Raw genomic sequence first — 19,378 nt, forward strand, 5'->3', positions numbered from 1 at the left:
TTCCCTGGCTTGCAGGTCATGGCTTTTTAGTTGTACATCCAAGTACTTATTAAATGTGAAAAGGGTTTCTGCCTCTATGACCCTTTCAGCAGAGAGTTTCAGATTCCTACCATTGTCTAGTTGAAAAAAGTTTTCCCTTATCTCTTCTCTAATCTATCCAATTACTTTACACTCATGGCCCTGCTCCTTCCTATTTACTGAATCTAAGACCAGCATAGTTTTATATACCTCAATTTCCCACAGCTTCCTGTGTACCAAAGAAAACAACACCAACTTGTCCATTTTTAATTCATAGCTCAATTTTTCCGTTCCTGGCAAAATCCTTGTATATCTCTTCCATGCCTTCTTCAGGTCAATCACATCTTTCCTGTAATGTGGTGACCAGATCTATAAGAAGTACTCAAGCTGTGGTTTAATAAACCTGGTAAACAACTTTAGTTTAACCTTCCCCCTCTTGTAATCTGTGCCACATCTTATAAAGTACCATTTTTTTTATCATGCAACCTACATTTAAATCTAAATCATTAATAAACACTACAAAAGTCACAAAGTAGCAGAGTAAACTAAAAGCATCATTCATTTTTTTTATTTAATATTTAACTTATATAAATTGTTAACAATGCATCAATAAAATCCCTGTTGCACCCTGAAAGTACAAAGTTAGTCCTTTTACCTCAACAATCTCTGCATCAGGTTATATGAAAGGACTATTTTGTATTTAAGATTAAATTACTCTCCATAAAGCTTCTGTGTTATGAGGAGGAATTAATTTTACTGGAAAGAAATATGCTGGCCTTTATGTAGAATTAACTTTTGAATTTTATGATGCTCTCTGCAGAGACAAGATATGCAGTGAAACAGATAAAGTAATGGATTACATTTAATGACTTCGTAAATGTTTAATGGCTTTCTTATCAAAACTGACGACAGACCATTTTGTGAGATACATTCTGGATAAAAGGTATTAAATGTAGTAATTAAAGTTCAAGGAGATTCATCAGTAAATTGCTCTGTCATCACTTCTGACAAGAGAACCCCATCTGTAAATTTACATTCTGGTTTTAGTAATTATTCTGTGCATAAATCAGGGCAGCTTTGGTGGCAAAGTAGTACAATTTAACAAAAACTTTTTCTGCAGGTCATTCACCTTAATGTTGATATCTACCCAGCTACATCCTATGTTTCATACAGCTTGACCCTCCCCACAATCTGATAATTGCTACTCCAGGAAGCTCCTTCACATATTTTTCAAATGGGCTCAATGGCACTGCAGCCCTGAACTTTACAGGTTCTGTTCTTATATGTGTAAAAAGTAGTTAAGACATAAGAGGTGCAAATGCTGTGGTATCAGCTGAGACAGGTGATAGAAAGTTTATGCAATTGAACCGCAAGGAATAGAAAACAAACAGTAGTGATGAACAAATGTTTTTTCAGACCTGAGAGAAGTATATAGTGATATTCCCCAGGGTTGGGGTGTTGATGGGGAAGTGGATGGTGCTGTGAGCTGTTGAGACTATTGCCCTTTCTGATACATTAATCAGTTGGAGTTTTGTATAGTCAAAATTTCACACAATGTGGTCATATCTAGGGATAAACTTCAAAGGGACGTACTGAATTTGGCCAGATGTATGTCCTGCTGGGAAGCGTGAATGAAGAATGAGAGGAGGAAATATAAATCAAATGGTAGAACTTTATTGGAGGTACGAGGATGGGGAGACATGAGGGTATGTTCGCATAAATCTTTGAGGATGGCAGGACATTGAGAAGGCAGTTAAAAAAAACTTATGGGACCTAATGTTTCACTGATAGTAAAAGATGCAAGGAAGTTATGTTAAATCTTTTTAAAACTGAAACATAGATTATGTTCCAATTTCAGTATTATGTCCACATTTTAGGTTTGATATCAAAGCTTTGGAAAGGATGAAGAGGAGATAGTTGAATGGTAACAGGGATCCCAGACTTCAGTGAAGTGCAAGAGGTAGAGAAAATGAAATAGCTCTCTTTAGAGCTGAAAAGATAAAGGAAAGATTTGATAGAAGTGTTCAAAATCATGAAAGATCTTGAAATTGTGAATAATGAAACTATTTTTAATTATAGAAGTCTCGGTAACCAATACTCAGTGAGATCCTAGAAGATTGAGGAATGGAGATCAGGAAGATAAGGGGAATGGAGATTGAGAAGGTGAAATAAGGAAGAGGGAGTAGGTGTGATTAATGAAATTACTTTGAAGAGAGAGATAGCTATATATCCTAACAAGCTGATCTCTCAGTTTAGAGCAGGTCAGACTGTTTTGTGTAGTGTGTAAGTTCAGGTAGCCAATGGACTATGAGTTATTTTACTGTTGATAATGAATAAAATCTGAATATTACCAGCATTATTAATGGTTATCAATATCATTTTCATGAACTACCATCATTTATTGGTGGAAATTAATCTTCTCCTGTTTTTGGTTTCCTCTCTGCAAATTATTCTGCAAATTTTAATTCGGCTTCTTTCCCACCCTCTGTTTCTTTTATTTGCCTTTTCACAGAGGGGCTCCTTGGTCCTTGAAATTTCTTGAATGAACTCTGCTTAAGGGAATACTCAGTTAAACTTACTACAGGTTTGTGAATGACATGGCCAAATATCATATCATCAAACTTCTGTATCGGAAGTCCTGTGAATCAGCACCTTCAGAAGTAAAAGGGACATAATTTATATTGGATAAAAATCCTAATAAATAAAACCATTGCACAAAAAATTGAATGAAGGATAACTGGCTAATTGCTGACAAATAAATAACTATGGATTCCCAACAGAAGGATGACTATAATACATGAAACACAATGACTTCCACAAAGTGTTACTTAATGATTGGAGTTGGTAAGCAATTGTATTTTCCAATGAGAAATGACTTTGTCTCTGATTTAGTCAGCAGGCATTCTGTTCACAGCCTCAATCCATCTTCATTAGTTAGTGGAAGTGCTTTTCATGGAGACTGAGTACAAGTGCAACAAGCAGAAATGGCAACTTAATAGATGTTTTGAAGAAAATAAATAAGAAATTAATAATAACATTCCAGTCGTCATAAATGAGAAATTAGAATACACATTAATATTGATATAGAAGCAAACTGATTTCTGAAGAAGAATATGAAAATGAATGACTTTAAATCAGTATAATCTTTTGATATTTATGCCACTTATAATATGAGCAGGTAGTTAATATAATTTTGAAGTATTTCTGAACTGCCCCTTCTACATTTATAGGTTTTAACCCATATGTCTGTTGAGAAAGAAAACTGTGCTTCTGGAACTTTGCCAGTCGTGTCTGTAACTAGCTGCCAGGAGGTCGTTGAGAACTACCTACAGTGGATTAATCATGTCCCCTCAAACTTTTTTTTCTCTCATGTAGGTCACCCTAATTCTTCCAGATCTTGATATCCTTCATACACAGGGCCAAGTCTAGACACATCCGAGCCACATGCAGTTTTTCTCTACACTCATTGGCTGTGGCCGCAGAAATCATGCATTCTCTCCACGTGGCCGCTTCACACCATTAAATGCACTTTTCTCAAGTAATCATTACCATTCCAAGTTTATGCTTTGATCCGTTACTCTTAACAGATTATCACAGCGTGGGCATGAGCATGTCTTGAGTTTCTTAGTCTACAATGCATGATAAAATGCGTGATAATGCATTTTTCACATTAGAAGACAACCACCATTTATGAATCATTCCCTTAATTTGTCTACATTGAACTGTAGCTCATTAATTTGGTGTAAATTACTTATAGCTGCATGTGGTTTCATGCCATCAATGAATTTATAATGTCCTCCTCTAAATCATTACTGAAACCTATAAATTGTTCGAACAGTATGCATTGCTTTTGTAACCAGGATCGATTAATGGCAAGTGTCTGCTGTTGTGTAAGCTGTGGCTAAGTGGTAGCACCCGAGTCAGAATGTTATAGGTTTGTGAGCCATTCCAGAGACTAATGCACATATGGCTACCCTGTTGAAAGTTAATGACGAGATATTGACCTAAAATTTGTCTGCCCTCACAAATGAAGAACAAGAGAAATCCCCTGAGCCCTAGTTAATCATTATTCTTTAATCAACATTGTTTTAAAAATTAATTAGGTTAATTGATCATTGTCACATTGTTGTTTGTCATAAACTGTGTGCAAAGTAGTAGCCCGTTACCACAATATAAAATGTATCCCCACAATATAAAATAACCATTTCCATAAAGACATTATTGGCTATAGAGTATCTTCTAGTGTCCTGAGATCATGAAAGGCGCTGTACAAATGCAAGCCATTTCTATTTTTTTTTGTGAGAGCTTCCATCCAGAATAATATCAGCCTTCCAAGGACTCTATAGAACCAAATATTATCCCTGGAAGCTTTATGCAGTAGTTGACCAACAGGAGCATCATCATCTGTGATATTTTCTCAAAAAATTGGACTGGGTAAGTGAGGCTAAACCAACATTGTCAGAAGTTTTGCTGAGAATCCCCAAAAACTGAAAGGCATCACTAAAGACATTATGTAATGGTTCCAACACTGTATTGCATTTGATATTAAACCCACAGCTTTGTAATTCATAGGGTCTGATTTATTTTCCTTTTATAAATAATTAAATTGTGAGCCTTGCTCCAATCCATGGGAACTAGTTCAGATCTCAGTGAATTACCGAATGGGCCAGAACTTGCTCGGAAATGCCAGAAGTCCCACTCCAAACTACCAGCACTTCTGCACGTAAGTGAAACTCTTTAGGATTCCCAGACAACAAAGTCCCAAGTTTGCTGGTTGTTCTTTGCTAGTGAATTCCTAATTGTTCTCCAAATGTGACTGGTGATGGTAGGGGTTTCCATGTTCTAAATACAGTTCTTCCACTCCCAACTTCTAAATATTTGCAAATTGTGCAAGGATCTGCCATTGTGCACAGCTTCATCATTTAAGGATAGAATGGGTTTAGAGAATTCCACATAGAGGGACAAGGTGTCTTGCCACGTCTATCAGCCTTTGCCTCTTGTAAGGTGTCCTCCATTTCCTCTAATACGCAATGAATATTTTGAAATATCAAAAATTATGTAAGCTGTTAAAAATTAAATTCACTGAAAACAATTTAAAAATGGGAAAACTGAAACACTGAAAAAACTTTTTAATAAACTCAAACAAATTAAAAACCTTTGAATACCAAAATGTCACATAGTTCCTCACAGCTGTTCTCCATTGAAGTTGACCCCATGCTGAGTTGTTTGTACAGATTCCTTATGGTAGGTTTGGGCTCTCTCACGAGACTCTGTGAGGAATGTGGCAGTGCAATCAGGCAAATAGTCGGGAATGGCTGCCAGCAGCTTTGAGATTGTGCAAAAATCCCCAAATTGCTGTCATTTAGGCCAGGAAATATTGCTGTTACACATAACTGCTGTTATTTCCCTACATAATGGCAATTACTCATGTAATAGTGACAGTTCCCTCTAAAATCAGTAGCATTATCTGATAATTTAGTTTAGCCAGCTAGTTCAAACATCATCAGAACCAGAATGTCCAGGTGGACAAAATATCATTCTTTTCCTTTTGTTCAGGAGCAATGCCACTAAGACAATAAATGTAATGTGATAATTTTGCCTCATTTCTAATGGGAAGATTAACCAGGTGTTTACTTATGTTCAGAATTATGGACTCATTTCCATTGTTTTCCATCTTTTTATGCTTATTGGTAGAATATCACTAGATGCACAATGGCGTTTTACTAATATGCACGGGCTTGGGAACATTATGCTTGCTGCACATGTTTGCAAATCAACCCTCTGGTGCTATGGAGGCATTAAGTTTGTCTTAGGTAATAACAGCGAAAGAAACTTTTAAGTTTTTAAGTCAGGATAACACCATTGTTTTAACTCAGATCAAATGAATGAACGGTTGGTTAATGCGCAAGAGGTGGAATAGGGATAGGTTGGGAGTCACCAACAGAGCGTAATCAGTAGGCTAATTTAAGGAAGAAACCTAGAGGAAAATAAAAATTAGTGTTCATTGTAGTGGAGTACAAGATTGAAGCAGTGATACCATATGGTGTGTTTTTGACCTTCATCTTTGAATCATGATATGATGGTTAGTGCATTCTAGGGATTTTCTGTAAAGAGTAGAAGGGTAGTCAGAAAGCCTCACATTCAGAAGCGCATCGGAGGCAATCTTATCAGAAGAGATTTCCTGCATGTTCTGTTAAATGGGCAAGGCATTTTGTAAGAGAATGTTGGTGTTTGTGTAATAGAGTCATAAAGCAATACAGATACAGGCCCTCCGGCCCAATGAGTCCATGCTAACCATGATACCCGCCCATCTAGTCCCAATTTTCTGTGTTCAGCTCCTCCATGCACCTTCCAAATACTTCTTAAATGATACTATTGTACCTGCCTCAACCACTTCCTCTGGCAGCTCATTCCACATACTTATCACCCTCTGTGTGAAAAAGTTGCCCCTCATATCCCTTTTAAATCTTTCCCCTCTCACCCTAAATCTATGCCCCCTAGTTTTGGACTCCTCTACTCTGGGGAAGAGACTGCTACCGTCCACCTTATCTATGTCCCTCATGATTTTATAAACCTCTGTAAAATCACCCCTCATTCTCCTACACTCCAAGGAATAAAGACCTAGACTGACCAACCTCTCCCTACAACTCAGGCCCTCGAGTCCTGGTGACATCCTCGTAAATCTTCTCTGCATTCTTTCCATTTTAACCACATCTTTCCTATAACAGGGCGACCAAAACTGTACACAGTGCTCCAAGTGCAGCCTCACCAACTACTTATACAACTGCAACATAAAGTCCAACTCCAATACCCAGTGCCCTGACTGATGAAGGCCAGTCTGCTAAACACCTTTTTCACCATCCTGTCTACCTGTGACACTGCTTTCAACAAACTATGCACTTGTACTCCTAGCTCCCTTTGTTCTATTACACTCCCGAGTACCCTACCATTCATAGTATAAGTCCTATGCTGGTTTGACTTTCCAAAATGCATCACCTCACACTTATCTGTATTGAAATCCATTGCCACACCTCGGCCCACTTCCCTAACTGATCAAGATCCCTCCATAATCCATTGTAACCTGCTTCACTATCAACAACACGTCCTAATTTTGTGTCATCTGCAAACTTACTGATCAAGCCCTGTGCATTCACATCCAAATCATTTATATAAATAACGAATAACAAGGGTCCCAACACCAACCCCTGTGGCACACCACTAGTCACTAGCCTCCATTCCGAGAAACAACCTTCAACTTCCTACCTCTGAGCCAATTTTGAATCCACCTAACTAGCTCTCCCTGGATTCCACGGGAGCTAACCTTCCTGACGAGCCTACCATGTGGGACCTTCTAAAAGGCCTTGCTAAAGTCCAAATAGATAAAATCCACTGCCCTACCCTCATCTACCTTTTTGGTTACCTCTTCAAAAAACTCTAGAAGGTTTGTCAAGCACGACTTTCCACACACAAATCCATGCTGACTTCTCCTAATCAGACTCTGTCTATCCATTATTGTGTTATCTATTTCTTGCGTGGTCTATCGTGTTATTTTATTTTCCTGCATCATATCAAATTAGTAAGACAAAGAGACATTATCAGGAAGCAGATCATGGAGCAGAATAATACTGTTTACAAGTTCAGATAATAACTTTGCACACAAAATCACCATCATTCATAAGTAGCCTTTACCAATTCTCATTCTGCTGTGCAAAAGTAGCATCACTGGTATTGTTCAGTCTGAGTGGTTTGTTTACAAGTTTTAGTGGGAAGATATACATGAGTATAGAATACATTTATGCCATTACAAAGAAACAACCTGCTGGTTGGTGGACAGGAAAGTATATTCAGCTCCTCAGTGCCGTTCCACCATTAAGTTAGACCTTGGCTGATTGTACCTCAACTCCATTATCTGCCATTGATCCATTTTCCTTGATAACCTTTCATTAGAAAAGGTGAATGCTGGGACAAGTGAATTGCAATGCTGTTGTCATGAAGTGTTGTGAAATGAAGTATTGTGCAATGCTGGAAGTACTGCCTCTGGATGAAGTTGTAGTGTGATAATAGTGTGTTAGCAGTTAATCGATGAATTAACAGCTCATTTTTTGGAGACTCTGGCCTTTTGCTGTGTGACAAAGGAATTATCAGTCATTGAGCTCTTGGGAGAGGGGTACTGCTATTTGATGTTTAGCAGTAAATTCACACTGGATTTTCATGCCCAGAGAAAGTTGCCTTTTTTTTCTGAGAAATTTTCTTCTTTCCCCTTTTGAAGAAGTATAAATGGGTGGACATGTTGGGCTATAGGTCCTGTGCTGTAAGACTCTATTACTTTGATTCTAACCTCCAATTAAATACAAATTTAGCCTTTAAGCTAAATTTTTTATTACTTTTTTAATCTTATCCATGCTATCTGTCCTATTTGTGTTTTAATACAGATTGTTTCTGAATATACCTTTAAACTACTGTTTTCTTTGATGTGCCAGTGTGCTGCATCACCAACTAAAGGTTCATGGCTTCCTTTTGTGATGTACTTTAAACTGTGTAACTATGTGCTGCATCTTTTGCCAGGTGGTCTGAGTCAATGACACTGCATTTATTCTTCCTGTGTCATCCTGTCACACTTGCAGACTCCCCTTTACGTTCTTTGCCTCATCAAAACTCTACTAACATTTCTCGATTTCACTCACGTTCAGTGTCTTGAGCTATGATACACAATTTACAAATACATAGCACTCTTCTTTCATTTGTATGAATGATTTTCTAGCCCATGACTGTGCGAAGCACACTTAATGGACCAAATTAAATGTATTTTATTTGCTATTTGTAATTAATGATATATGTTTGCTTTAGCCTAAAAATAACAGTCTGATAGTGGGTTGTATATCATCCTTTGACATGGTAAAGAAACTGTGATCTTTGGGGGATGTGCAATAATTAAGGAATAAACATTAGACCCATGCACACTGTCCCATTCCATTTATAGGTGACTCATTCTGCTAGTAAAAATTGGCTTTTGCTGTGAACATGTCAGAGAAAATCTTAATCGCAGCAGTATATAGTATTAGAAGTGGCCAGGGTGAAAGCAACATCGCAAAAGTAGACAGGAAAGGTTCAGACGGATATGGGCCAAACTCGGGCAAATGGGACTTGCTTAGATGAGCATCTTGGTTGGCATGGATGAGTTGGGCCAAAGGGCCTGTTTCTGTGTGCTATGACTCTTTGTAGAAATACGTAAGTAGAAATGTTATAAAATGGAGAATAGTCACATACCATGTTACAGAATGGAGAACTGACTAGTACTGTGGGACTTGACTACATCCCATTTATGCGGTCTCATAGACCGAACTAACTAGTTGGACCTCTGCTTATCAGTACTGAGACAGTTCAAGCTGGATACACAAAGTGACTGAATACAGGGGCCATTGTTCTGGGTCAGAGACAGTGAACAGAATGACTAGTAAGCATCATGGGGTGAGCTAGAGCTGTCTATCATATGGCCATAACATGGTTAAACCGTCTCCTTACACGTTATTAGACACCTGGTTGGGTATGCATGTAACGCATGTAATCAATTGTTATTATTATTGGTCTTTAGCCAGTGAGGATGAACCAGAAAAAGGTATAATGATTGACATTTTCCTTTGTTCCACAGAGAAGTTGTCTGGACCATGCACACAACTCCTCTCCACCAGTGATAAACAATAAACCTTTGATGCTTGTTAAAGCCCTGGGTCTCGAGTGATTCTTAAAGCATTCGAGTTTTCCTGAACATATAGCATCTTTTTAGTTGAAGGATGTTGCAGCAAACAGCCTTAAAATAAAACCCCAGAAAAATATTCAGGTGATAATGTAAATTATCACTACATGTTCTGTCTGAAGTATATAACTGAGGTGAAGTCAAAACAAGATATTAAAAGTAAACTGTGTTATCATCTCATTCAGTGTCTTGCCTATCAGCTAAAGAATTATCTTTAACACATTTAGAAAAAGGCAACTCAGTCCTATTATAAATTGGAGTACTAATACCATGAAATGTTAAGGTAAAAGATTTTCATGTAATTCTACAGTGGTGGAATTCATCTGGGCAACACATCCCCATATGGAAGGAGGGCAGACTCAAGGACAAGTTGTATCACATCAATCTTAAATATCTATTAATAGCTGATTCAGGAGCAGCCTACAGATGCATTATTTAATTGAAGAGAAGTGTGGGGGTGGGGAATTGAAGTGAGCAGAAATGGAAAAATGTTTTCACCACCTCTAAAAATAAATCATGCACAATATTGTCAGGAAACCATGTTGTGTGTTCACCTTCCCTCAGTTTAATAATGTATAATTACATCACTGGAAGTCTTGAAAATAAATAAAATTGGCCACCCTTACTTAGGAAAAATTCAATTCTGAGCGACCTGAAGGAAGGAACTGACAGTGACAAAATCTGATCTCAAGCCATGTGGAGGGGATAAGCTGGAGTGTGTAAAGGAACAGATGATAGTGCACCTGTGCTACAGCAGTGAAAGACTGGCCCTTGCAGTAATAAAACTTACCTCGACAGAAAGAGTAGGCCTATTTCTTCTCAGATCATGGGCACATGATAGAAAGAGACTGACTTAAGGCTGAATGACATCATTTGCTATTTGTCAGATGCTTTATTTTAATTCATATATGTAGAGAATGGGAACAGGTAGAAAAAACAGAGGCAAGGTAATATCCACAGGCAATTCCAAGATAAATAAATCAATTATTGATGGAAATTTAGTGAATTCTAACAGTTTAAGGCATTATCTCTTACCTTTGTTTTGTGCAGATGAACCACATAACTCAATCAACAGTGATATTGAAATAGATTTGACAGCAGGTTATCTGCAAGCAGCACTCCTTGTAAATATTGTTGGCAATTATCATCTTAACCACATGAGAGTTGAGAAAATATTCGTTACTACTTTCAAGTCAGAGTAGGAAACAAAACAAAAAAAGAAAAGGGTGTTAATTATAATTCTTTGTAACTGCTTGAGAAACTGCAGTTTGTACTTGTACTGGGACTCAAAAAACAGTTAGTCCAAATACCAACCTCCTCATCTCATAGAACATAGAAAAGTATAGCACAAGATTTGGCCCTTCGGCCCACCACGTCTTCACTGACTATGATGCCAAACTAAACTAATTAAATCAGTCTGCACATGGTCTGTATCCCTTTATTTCTTGCCTGGGTTCATGTGTTTGTCTAAATGCCTCTTAAGTGTTGCTATTGTATCTGCTTCTACCGTCTTCCCTGGCAGAATGTTCCAGGCACTTACCACACTCTGTGTAAAAAAAAATTGCCTTGCAAATCTCCTTTAAATGTTCCCCCCCTCACCTTAAACCTATGCCCTCTAGTATTTGGCATTTCCACCCTAGGGAAAAAGACTCTGTCTATCTACCCTATCTACGTCTCTCATAGTTTTATAAGCTTCTATCACGTCACCCCTCAGCCTCCAACACTCCAGAGAAAACAATCCAAGTTTGTCCAACCTCTCCTTCCAGCTGATACACTCCAATCAGGACAATATCCTGGTGAAACTCTTCTGCACCCTCTGCAAAACCTCCACATCCTTTAGTGTGGTGATCAGAAGTGTGCACAATACTCCAAATGTGGCCCAACTAAAAGTTTATACAGCCATAATAAGACTTCCCAACTTTTATACTCAATGCCCCGAGTGATGAAGGCAAACATGCTGTACACCTTCTTTACCACCCTATCCACTTTCAGGGAGCTATGCACTTGCATCCCAAGATCCCTCTGGACATCAGCCTTCCGAAGGGTCCTGCCATTTACTGGATACTTTCCTTTTGCATTTGACCTCCCAAAATTCAACACCTCACACTTGTCCTGATTAAACTCCTTTTACCATTTCTCTGCCCAAATTTCTAACTGATCTATATCCTGTATCCTTTGACAGCTCCACTAATGTTTGTGTCATCTGCATATTTATTAATCAGACCACCTACATTTCCATACCAATCATTAATATATATCACAAACAACAGAGGTCCCAGCACTTATCCCTGTGGAACACCACAGTTCACAAACCTCCAGGCAGAGAAACACCCACCATCACCCTCTATCTTCTATGATCAAGTCAGCTTTGGATCCAATTTACCAACTTGCTATAGATCCTACATGACTCAATCATATGGACCAGCGTGCCATGAGGGACCTTGTCAAATGCTTTACTAAGGTCCATGTTGACAACATACACAGGCTTTTCCTCATCAATTATCCTTGTCACTTCCTCAAAAAAACTCAATCAAATTTGTGAGACAAGACCTCCCCCACACAAAGCCATGCTGACTATCTCTAATAAGTTCATGTCTTTTCCAAATGCGAGTAAATCCCATCTCTAAGAATCTTCTCCAGTAATTTCCCTACCACTGATGTAAGGTTCACCATCCAATCACTTCCTGGTTTGTCCCTTTTTAAACAAAGGGACAATACTGGCTATTCTTCAGTATTCTGGCACCTTACCCATAGCTAAGGAGGATACAAAGATCTCTATCAAGGCTTCAACAATCTCCTCCCTTGTTTCCCTCAGTAACCTGGGATAGATCCCTTCAGGTCCTGTGGATTTGTGTACCTTAACATTATTCAAAAGTCCCAACACTTTCTCCTCCTTAATATTGACATGCCTTGGAATATCAACATGCCCCTCCCTAATCTCACCACCATCCATGTCCTTCTCCTTGGTCAAACCGCATTGATCTTCCTCTCAAAATTCATATTAAATCAATGCCTTATTAAAATTATTGCAGATTTAGCATTCAGTTTACCTTTAGAAATAGTCTATGAAATGAAAGACATAACCAAATATAATAGAATAGAAGGTGCTTTGGAAACGGTGTCTTTAAGTTGCTTAAAACACTTGAATTGTTTTAGGATCTGGAGGAAATTAAAGCAAATTGGTAGTCAATAATAAACCAATACCAATACCTAAAGCTAGATCAGTAAATCTACTCACTTGTTTTCTTAGCATAACATAGCCATCTGGCCTGCCTGCAAAATCAAAAGTGAGACTATAATTTTGAAACATTTGCCAATCATTCCCTGTTTTTCCTAAATGTTATCATTATGCTGACCCATCAGTTCATTAGTGAACCTTTCAAAAAGAAACCAGTTGAAATCATTAGAAATTATAGTTTTATGCATGCTGATAACATTGTTGGAAGTTCATAAGGCAAATGTGTTTATTGGACATTGACTTTCATCCTCTCTGTGTATAATTAATAGTGCAATACTAATTGTACATTTGCTTCACATTTCCATTTTTCCCATTTGTGTATGTAAAATAAAAACAGAAAATGCTGGAAATACTCAGCAGGTCAGGCTGCCTCTGTGGGAAGAGACCCTTCTCCAACCTGAAACATTCACTCTGTTTCTCTTCCACAGATGCTGCTTAACCTGTTGAGTATTTCCAGCATTTTTTTTTATTTCACATACTCAAATATGCCTGGTGTACAACTCGCCCATCCAGATTTTGCTCAAATCATCCAGTACTTCCTAATACTCCAGGATTGGGAAAGCAGAGGAAATAGCAGACTGCTTTTTCCAATGCCCATGTCTCTCCTTAACCCCCCTCCTCTATCTTCATCTTATAAACCAAATGGCAGCAGAGACCAGTCTATATCCAAGCTATTGTGGTGCCATAGAGTGTTAAGTATGTGTGTGTGTGTATATACACACACACACACACACACACACACACACACACACACACACACACATATATATATATATATATATATATATATATATAGGTTAGAACATAGAACACTACAGCACAGTACAGGCCCTTCGGCCTACAATGTTGTACCGACATTTTATCCTGCTCTAAGATCTATCTAACCCTTCCCTCCCACATAGCCCCCTATTTTTCTATCACTCATGTGTCTATCTAAGAGTCTCTTAAATGTCCCTAATGTATTTACCCCCACAACCTCTGCTGGCAGTGCGTTCCACGCACCCACCACTCTCTGTGTAAAAGAACTTACCCCTGACATCCCCCTTATACCTTCCTCCAATCATCTTAAAATTATGTCCCCTCATGTTAGCCATTTCTGTCCTGGGAAAAAGTCTCTGACTGTCCACTCGATCTATGCCTCTTATCATTTTGTACACCTCTATCAAGTCACCTCTCATCCTCCTTCTCTCCAAAGAGAAAAGCCCGAGCTCGCTCAACCTATCCTCATAAGACATGCTCTCCAATCCGGGCAGCATCCTGGTAAAAAAAGGTTGTTACTGTAAGAGGAAGATCATCTGTGTAATTGGTTTTGCTGGTCTTTTTCCTCATCTAATCAACAACCTTATTCTCTCAGTAGAGTGGAGAGTGCTGTGGATAATTTGTGTACAGAATGCAAAGTAGCATTTTTCATATCCTGACTCAGCACCTGTGGGCCCGGAATGGGACTGCTTCAAAGAGCTCTGTCCCAGGTAATACATCATACTGAGCTGGCTCACAGCGCGACAATATACATTGATAATTCTGTAAATACAATATAAGCCTCATTATAACCACCATTTATTTTTGTACAAAAAATAAAAAGAGAAAAAAATCATGAATTTTACAGATTATGCTTTGCAAATGCTGAACTGTATATTTCATCACAATTTTAATTAGATCTAAAGGCGAAATGATTTTAGATTTTTGCCCTTCTAATCCCTTCTTGTTTTCTCTGTTGTGTTGATCATTTCTCTTCTGAGCATTTCAGTTCATTGAATATTGATCCTGATTCAATAATTTGATCCACCATAGATCCTTAGTAGTGGTTTAATAAATAGCAGTATTGAATCTAAGCACCATTGGTGCTTTCAGTTTGAACCAAGAACATTGGAGAATTGGTTAATATAACAGGAAGAAACGTGTAGGAATAACAACAGGTAATAAAGAGATACCTATTACAGGATGTCACTTAATAATACAGGTCATTTCACGAGCATGTTCTCCCTATCTGTTTCTCGTCATTTGTTGGATAGAATCAACTTTATTAATATAATCATATTCTTATTTATTTTTAACAAATCTTGTTTTATTTATAGCAAGCTTCCTAGCTGGGCTAGAGCAGTGGTTCCGAGGATCTTTTACGTCACAGAGAAAGCTTGGAATTATTATCCGTACACTATCACAGGTAAGATTTAGCACAGTTACTTAATGTGCAATGTAGCATAAGGTTTTATCATGAACAGTGAGGTTGTTCACATGACATCGTCCGAACTGAATTGTAAATGCCTTTCCCACCTGAGTAACCCAAGTGGTTCGCTGTTGCCTGGAGAGCTGCTAAGGAATTGAGGAAGAGTTAATAGTAGGCACACATGGCAAGGAGCTGGTAACGGGATAGAGAAAGCAGCCAGAGAACAGAAAGAAAAATGAAAGCAGGCAGGTAAAGACCTGAGAAGTCAGACACAAAAGAAAGAAGATTGGAAAACTAGGAGAGGACTTGAGAAGCAGATAGAGAATTAAATATTTAGGGCCAGGAAAGGTTGGCAAACACTGTCAGGTTAAAATTTCTAGAAATTTCCATATGTACCTCAGTTTCTAAAATGCATACAATTTATTGTGCATAGGGATGAAAGTTTCTCATTCGTTTACCAAGAAAATGGGACAGTGTAGCTCATGTGTAGTACTGTAAATATAGGAAGCAAAACAGAATTGTCTAATAATTCACTGTCCTTTTCAGTGCTACAGAGATGAAAACTGATTTTCCTGGAGTGAAATGTGATTATAAGGTTTTGCAGGACAAATTATTTCAGTCCATAAATTTGACTAAACTATTCCTGACATGATTCTAACTTGTGCAAGCATAGCTGGGATAAACTAGGCCCCATTATTCCAAAGTACCCCTGTCTTTGAGGACTCAACTGGGCTTAATATGACTGCTTTCTTTGCAGTGATGTTATTTTAAGGAGCCACCCTGAGCAGGTCCTAGTTTGGCATGTCCCCTTTAACTCTGGCTGCCTCTCATCCCTCCTACCCACCATCACACTAATCCCCACAACCCTAAGGCTCTACCCAATCTCCCACCCATCCACCTATGTATCATTCAAACCCACCTCCCTCTAATGACCTCCCATCTCTCCTGTCCCTAACCCCTCCCCCAACCCGCTCCTGCCACTCCTGCTACTCAGCACCCCTCAAAATCGATAACCTGACCTATCTACATTCTCCCAACTGCCAATTGCAGGCCTGTGTTTCTCTATCACCTCCCTCCCTAACATCCAATCAGCAATCACAGACTATTGGCTTTACTCTAAGCTCCTTTCAGTTTCACCAGCCTTTCTCCCGCCTATCTCTTACCTTTTTTAGGTTACCACCTATCACTACTAGCCACTGTTTCAGTGCTTCCCTCCCCCCCCCCATCTGGCTCCATCTGTCCATCATCCCCCACCCCCCCGTTAATTTCTACCTATCACCTACCACAGCCTCTGTTTCACCCCATCACCTCACTGGCTTTCTTCCCTCTACAGTCTTAGTCCTGACAAAGGGTCTCGACCCAAAACGTCAACCATCCCTTTGCCTGCACGGATGCTTCTTGAACTGCTGAGTTCCTCCAGCAGTTTATTTTTTTGCTCTGGAATGAACAATGTCAGTTTGGATCAGACGTTGGAGATCTACCATTAGAACTCAACCACCCGAAAGAAAGAACTGGACGATTACAAAAGAAAAAGGATCTTTATTAAAGTCTAGATATCAGGCAAGGGCAGAAAGTGATGTAAAGAACTTGAATGACTTAAACAACAGGATATATTAGATGGATAGAAGACCCTTTCTCACTCATTCCATACATTCTGGCCTCCCGTGAAACATATGCTGCCCATCAGCCAAGGCAATCCAGCCCACAAAGTCTGTATACGTTTTGTGAGATTTATTGCTTTTGTTAGCATAATTTCACAGAAAAGCATTTTATAAATCTTGGAAAAGCATTCACTTACCAATGCCTGTCTTCACATAATTGTCATGCAAATTATTGCAGAGCAAAAAGAGACTGCCTTTACTGAGATGATGGAGCAAACTGTTCCAGTTACTAAGCTACCATTTCCAAGTGCCACTTCTAAACCCAAATGCTGAGATTATATAAGACTTAACACTTTACTGTCTTTGATGTTACACAACAGTAGCACATGCCATTCATTGATGGACCAAAGAAGAGGAAAAATAATTTTTCAAAAGCACACTGTTTGTTATTAGCTTCATCTGGGAATATTAGTAATGTGCTTTAATCAGTATTCATTGCTCTAGAGCATGAGCTATGGACAGTTTATTTACCTAAAGGTATGTAAAACAATGAGATTTTTATTATTGGTTTGCCATGCATTGTCCTTATTTAGGAATTAATTGTAAACTGTAGTTCATTTTAGGTGGTATTTGGCCCCATTTTTGAAGGTCATTCAATTGTCCATCACTACCTCTTTATTCTCCTTTCACTGGTCTCCACATCTTTTTATTTTTGAAGCAAGTCATCTTCTGTCAGCTGTAAAACTCATTCTCCTAAAAACTGAAAAGATACAGCATGCCTGGGTTACAATGGCACCCATGAATTGATTTCATTTGTGAGATCTTAGAGGTAGTTCTAGATTAATGTTACTAGATACAATTTTGATATACACTTACTGTTATCATAGAAGCTTTCCTGAAGCAATTATTTCATGGTCCCTGGGTAATTTTGTTCAGTTTCCTCATTGAGAGTCTGTCTGGTCATTTATTTGTAGTTGATTCTGCAACATTTTGATATTTAGTTTTAATTCTTTTCTCATAGCCTGTAGCACATTCAAATATATCTTGTCACCTTGAAGGTGTGTAACGAATGTTGTGTGCTGAACACTGTAATTGACATTGTGCTAATTAGCTGACACAGTGGTTTCAGTTATTGGGAGACATCACATTATTCCTAACACCCTTAACATTCTCATTTCTTCACACAGGCAGCAGCTGGCAATCAAAAGCCATTAGACAACAAGGAATGAAAAGAGATGAAAGGGATTAAGAATTCTATGTACCTTTGGGAGGGAGACCAAAAAATATTGAGCCATTTGTGAGCAGCAGATACCAAACAGCAATGCAAATATCTGATGAAAGCAAAGGTTCAGGAGAATTTCAATTAGGATTAGTGGGATCATCTGGGAAAGACCATGAGTAGGTAATGAGTATGTAACTGATCAGTAGGTGCAAGATGGGGTTGTTTGTTTTTAAAAGGATTGAGAAGAAAATGATATGGATTGTGCCTTGTGTTTGAGAGAGATCGCAGAGCCTTTTGACCTTCACTTCCCATTCAGAATTCCTGCTGTGATGTGAAAATTGGTATCTATATGAACTCAGCTGGATGAAAATGAGTGAAAGGTCTTTTTTGTGACTACAGTTAAATTGATCTCTGGTCTCATGGGCACAAACCCATACATTACTTTTAAGATTTGGAATTTCAGCTGTTTCCCAATCAAAATGAAAAATAATAATGTATGGAAAAAATCATTTACCACTATTAGTGCTTTGACTTGTCATGTCATCTAAAGTCAATCATAGAAGGGACTTTGACTTGCTAAGCCTGAGGGAAATGAGATAGGAACAAGATTACAGAAAGTAGTTTAAGAAATAAACAGATGAGGATTACTGTCATCCTGGGCACTCCAGTGCAGTTATACTGTAGATGGAGCAAAAGCATCAAGAACTGGGAAACTGTGAGAAGATGGATGTAACATGTAGCAATTCATTGCTCACGGAAGGCCTTACCCAGATCAGCACTTGCATCAAGTTAAACATAATTTCAGTTTTCAGCTCTTCAAAGTGCCCGTCACAAACCTGAACAGCTTCTTACAGGTGGCTATGCATTGCTTATTGGAGACTGGGTTGTTAGAAAATGAGAAAGTGGCCCAGATCTGTCAGCGTTTTTGTAAGAGGTTTGGATACATTGATAAAGTCATATTTTGGCCCAATGTGGTTGAAAGTAAAAGTATTCCAACACCAGAGAGGGGATACTCTTTAGATTTGAGTCATGTCTTTAAATATTGAATGTAATTTCAACTTTTATTTAAAAGTAAGATCTTATCATTACTTTAATATTTTATGCATAAGAGCTGATCTTTATAATATCATCTTATTGAAAGAAGGTAGGTATGCGGCAGTATATTTGCCTTCCAAGGATCTCCTCCATAAGAAGTTATCAAAGTAAATTCTTGTATAATCTTAATATACACTGGAGGTATACAAACATTGAATGCCAATTAGTTGTCAAAACTCAGTTGTGGGTGGCCTATCTTATAGTAATAAGCTGGAAGTACTGTCACATTGGATACTTTTTTACCTTCAAACAATAAGTACGTGGGAAATAGCTCAGCTGAACT

At 38.3% G+C, this 19,378-nt stretch overlaps 1 protein-coding gene across 1 annotated transcript in view; it reads left to right on the forward strand.

Annotated features, from left to right (window-relative positions):
- The window catches only part of pitpnc1a (phosphatidylinositol transfer protein cytoplasmic 1a), a 295,902-nt gene that overhangs the window by 197,633 nt on the left and 78,891 nt on the right, over positions 1-19,378 (forward strand). The window contains exon 3 of the mRNA XM_052033186.1: positions 15,086-15,174. Within this exon, the coding sequence (XP_051889146.1) occupies positions 15,086-15,174 (89 nt within the window). The remainder of the gene's footprint in view (positions 1-15,085; positions 15,175-19,378) is intronic.

Source organism: Pristis pectinata, chromosome 18 (genome assembly GCF_009764475.1).
Source record: "Pristis pectinata isolate sPriPec2 chromosome 18, sPriPec2.1.pri, whole genome shotgun sequence".
Classification (NCBI taxonomy): Eukaryota; Metazoa; Chordata; class Chondrichthyes; order Rhinopristiformes; family Pristidae; genus Pristis; species Pristis pectinata.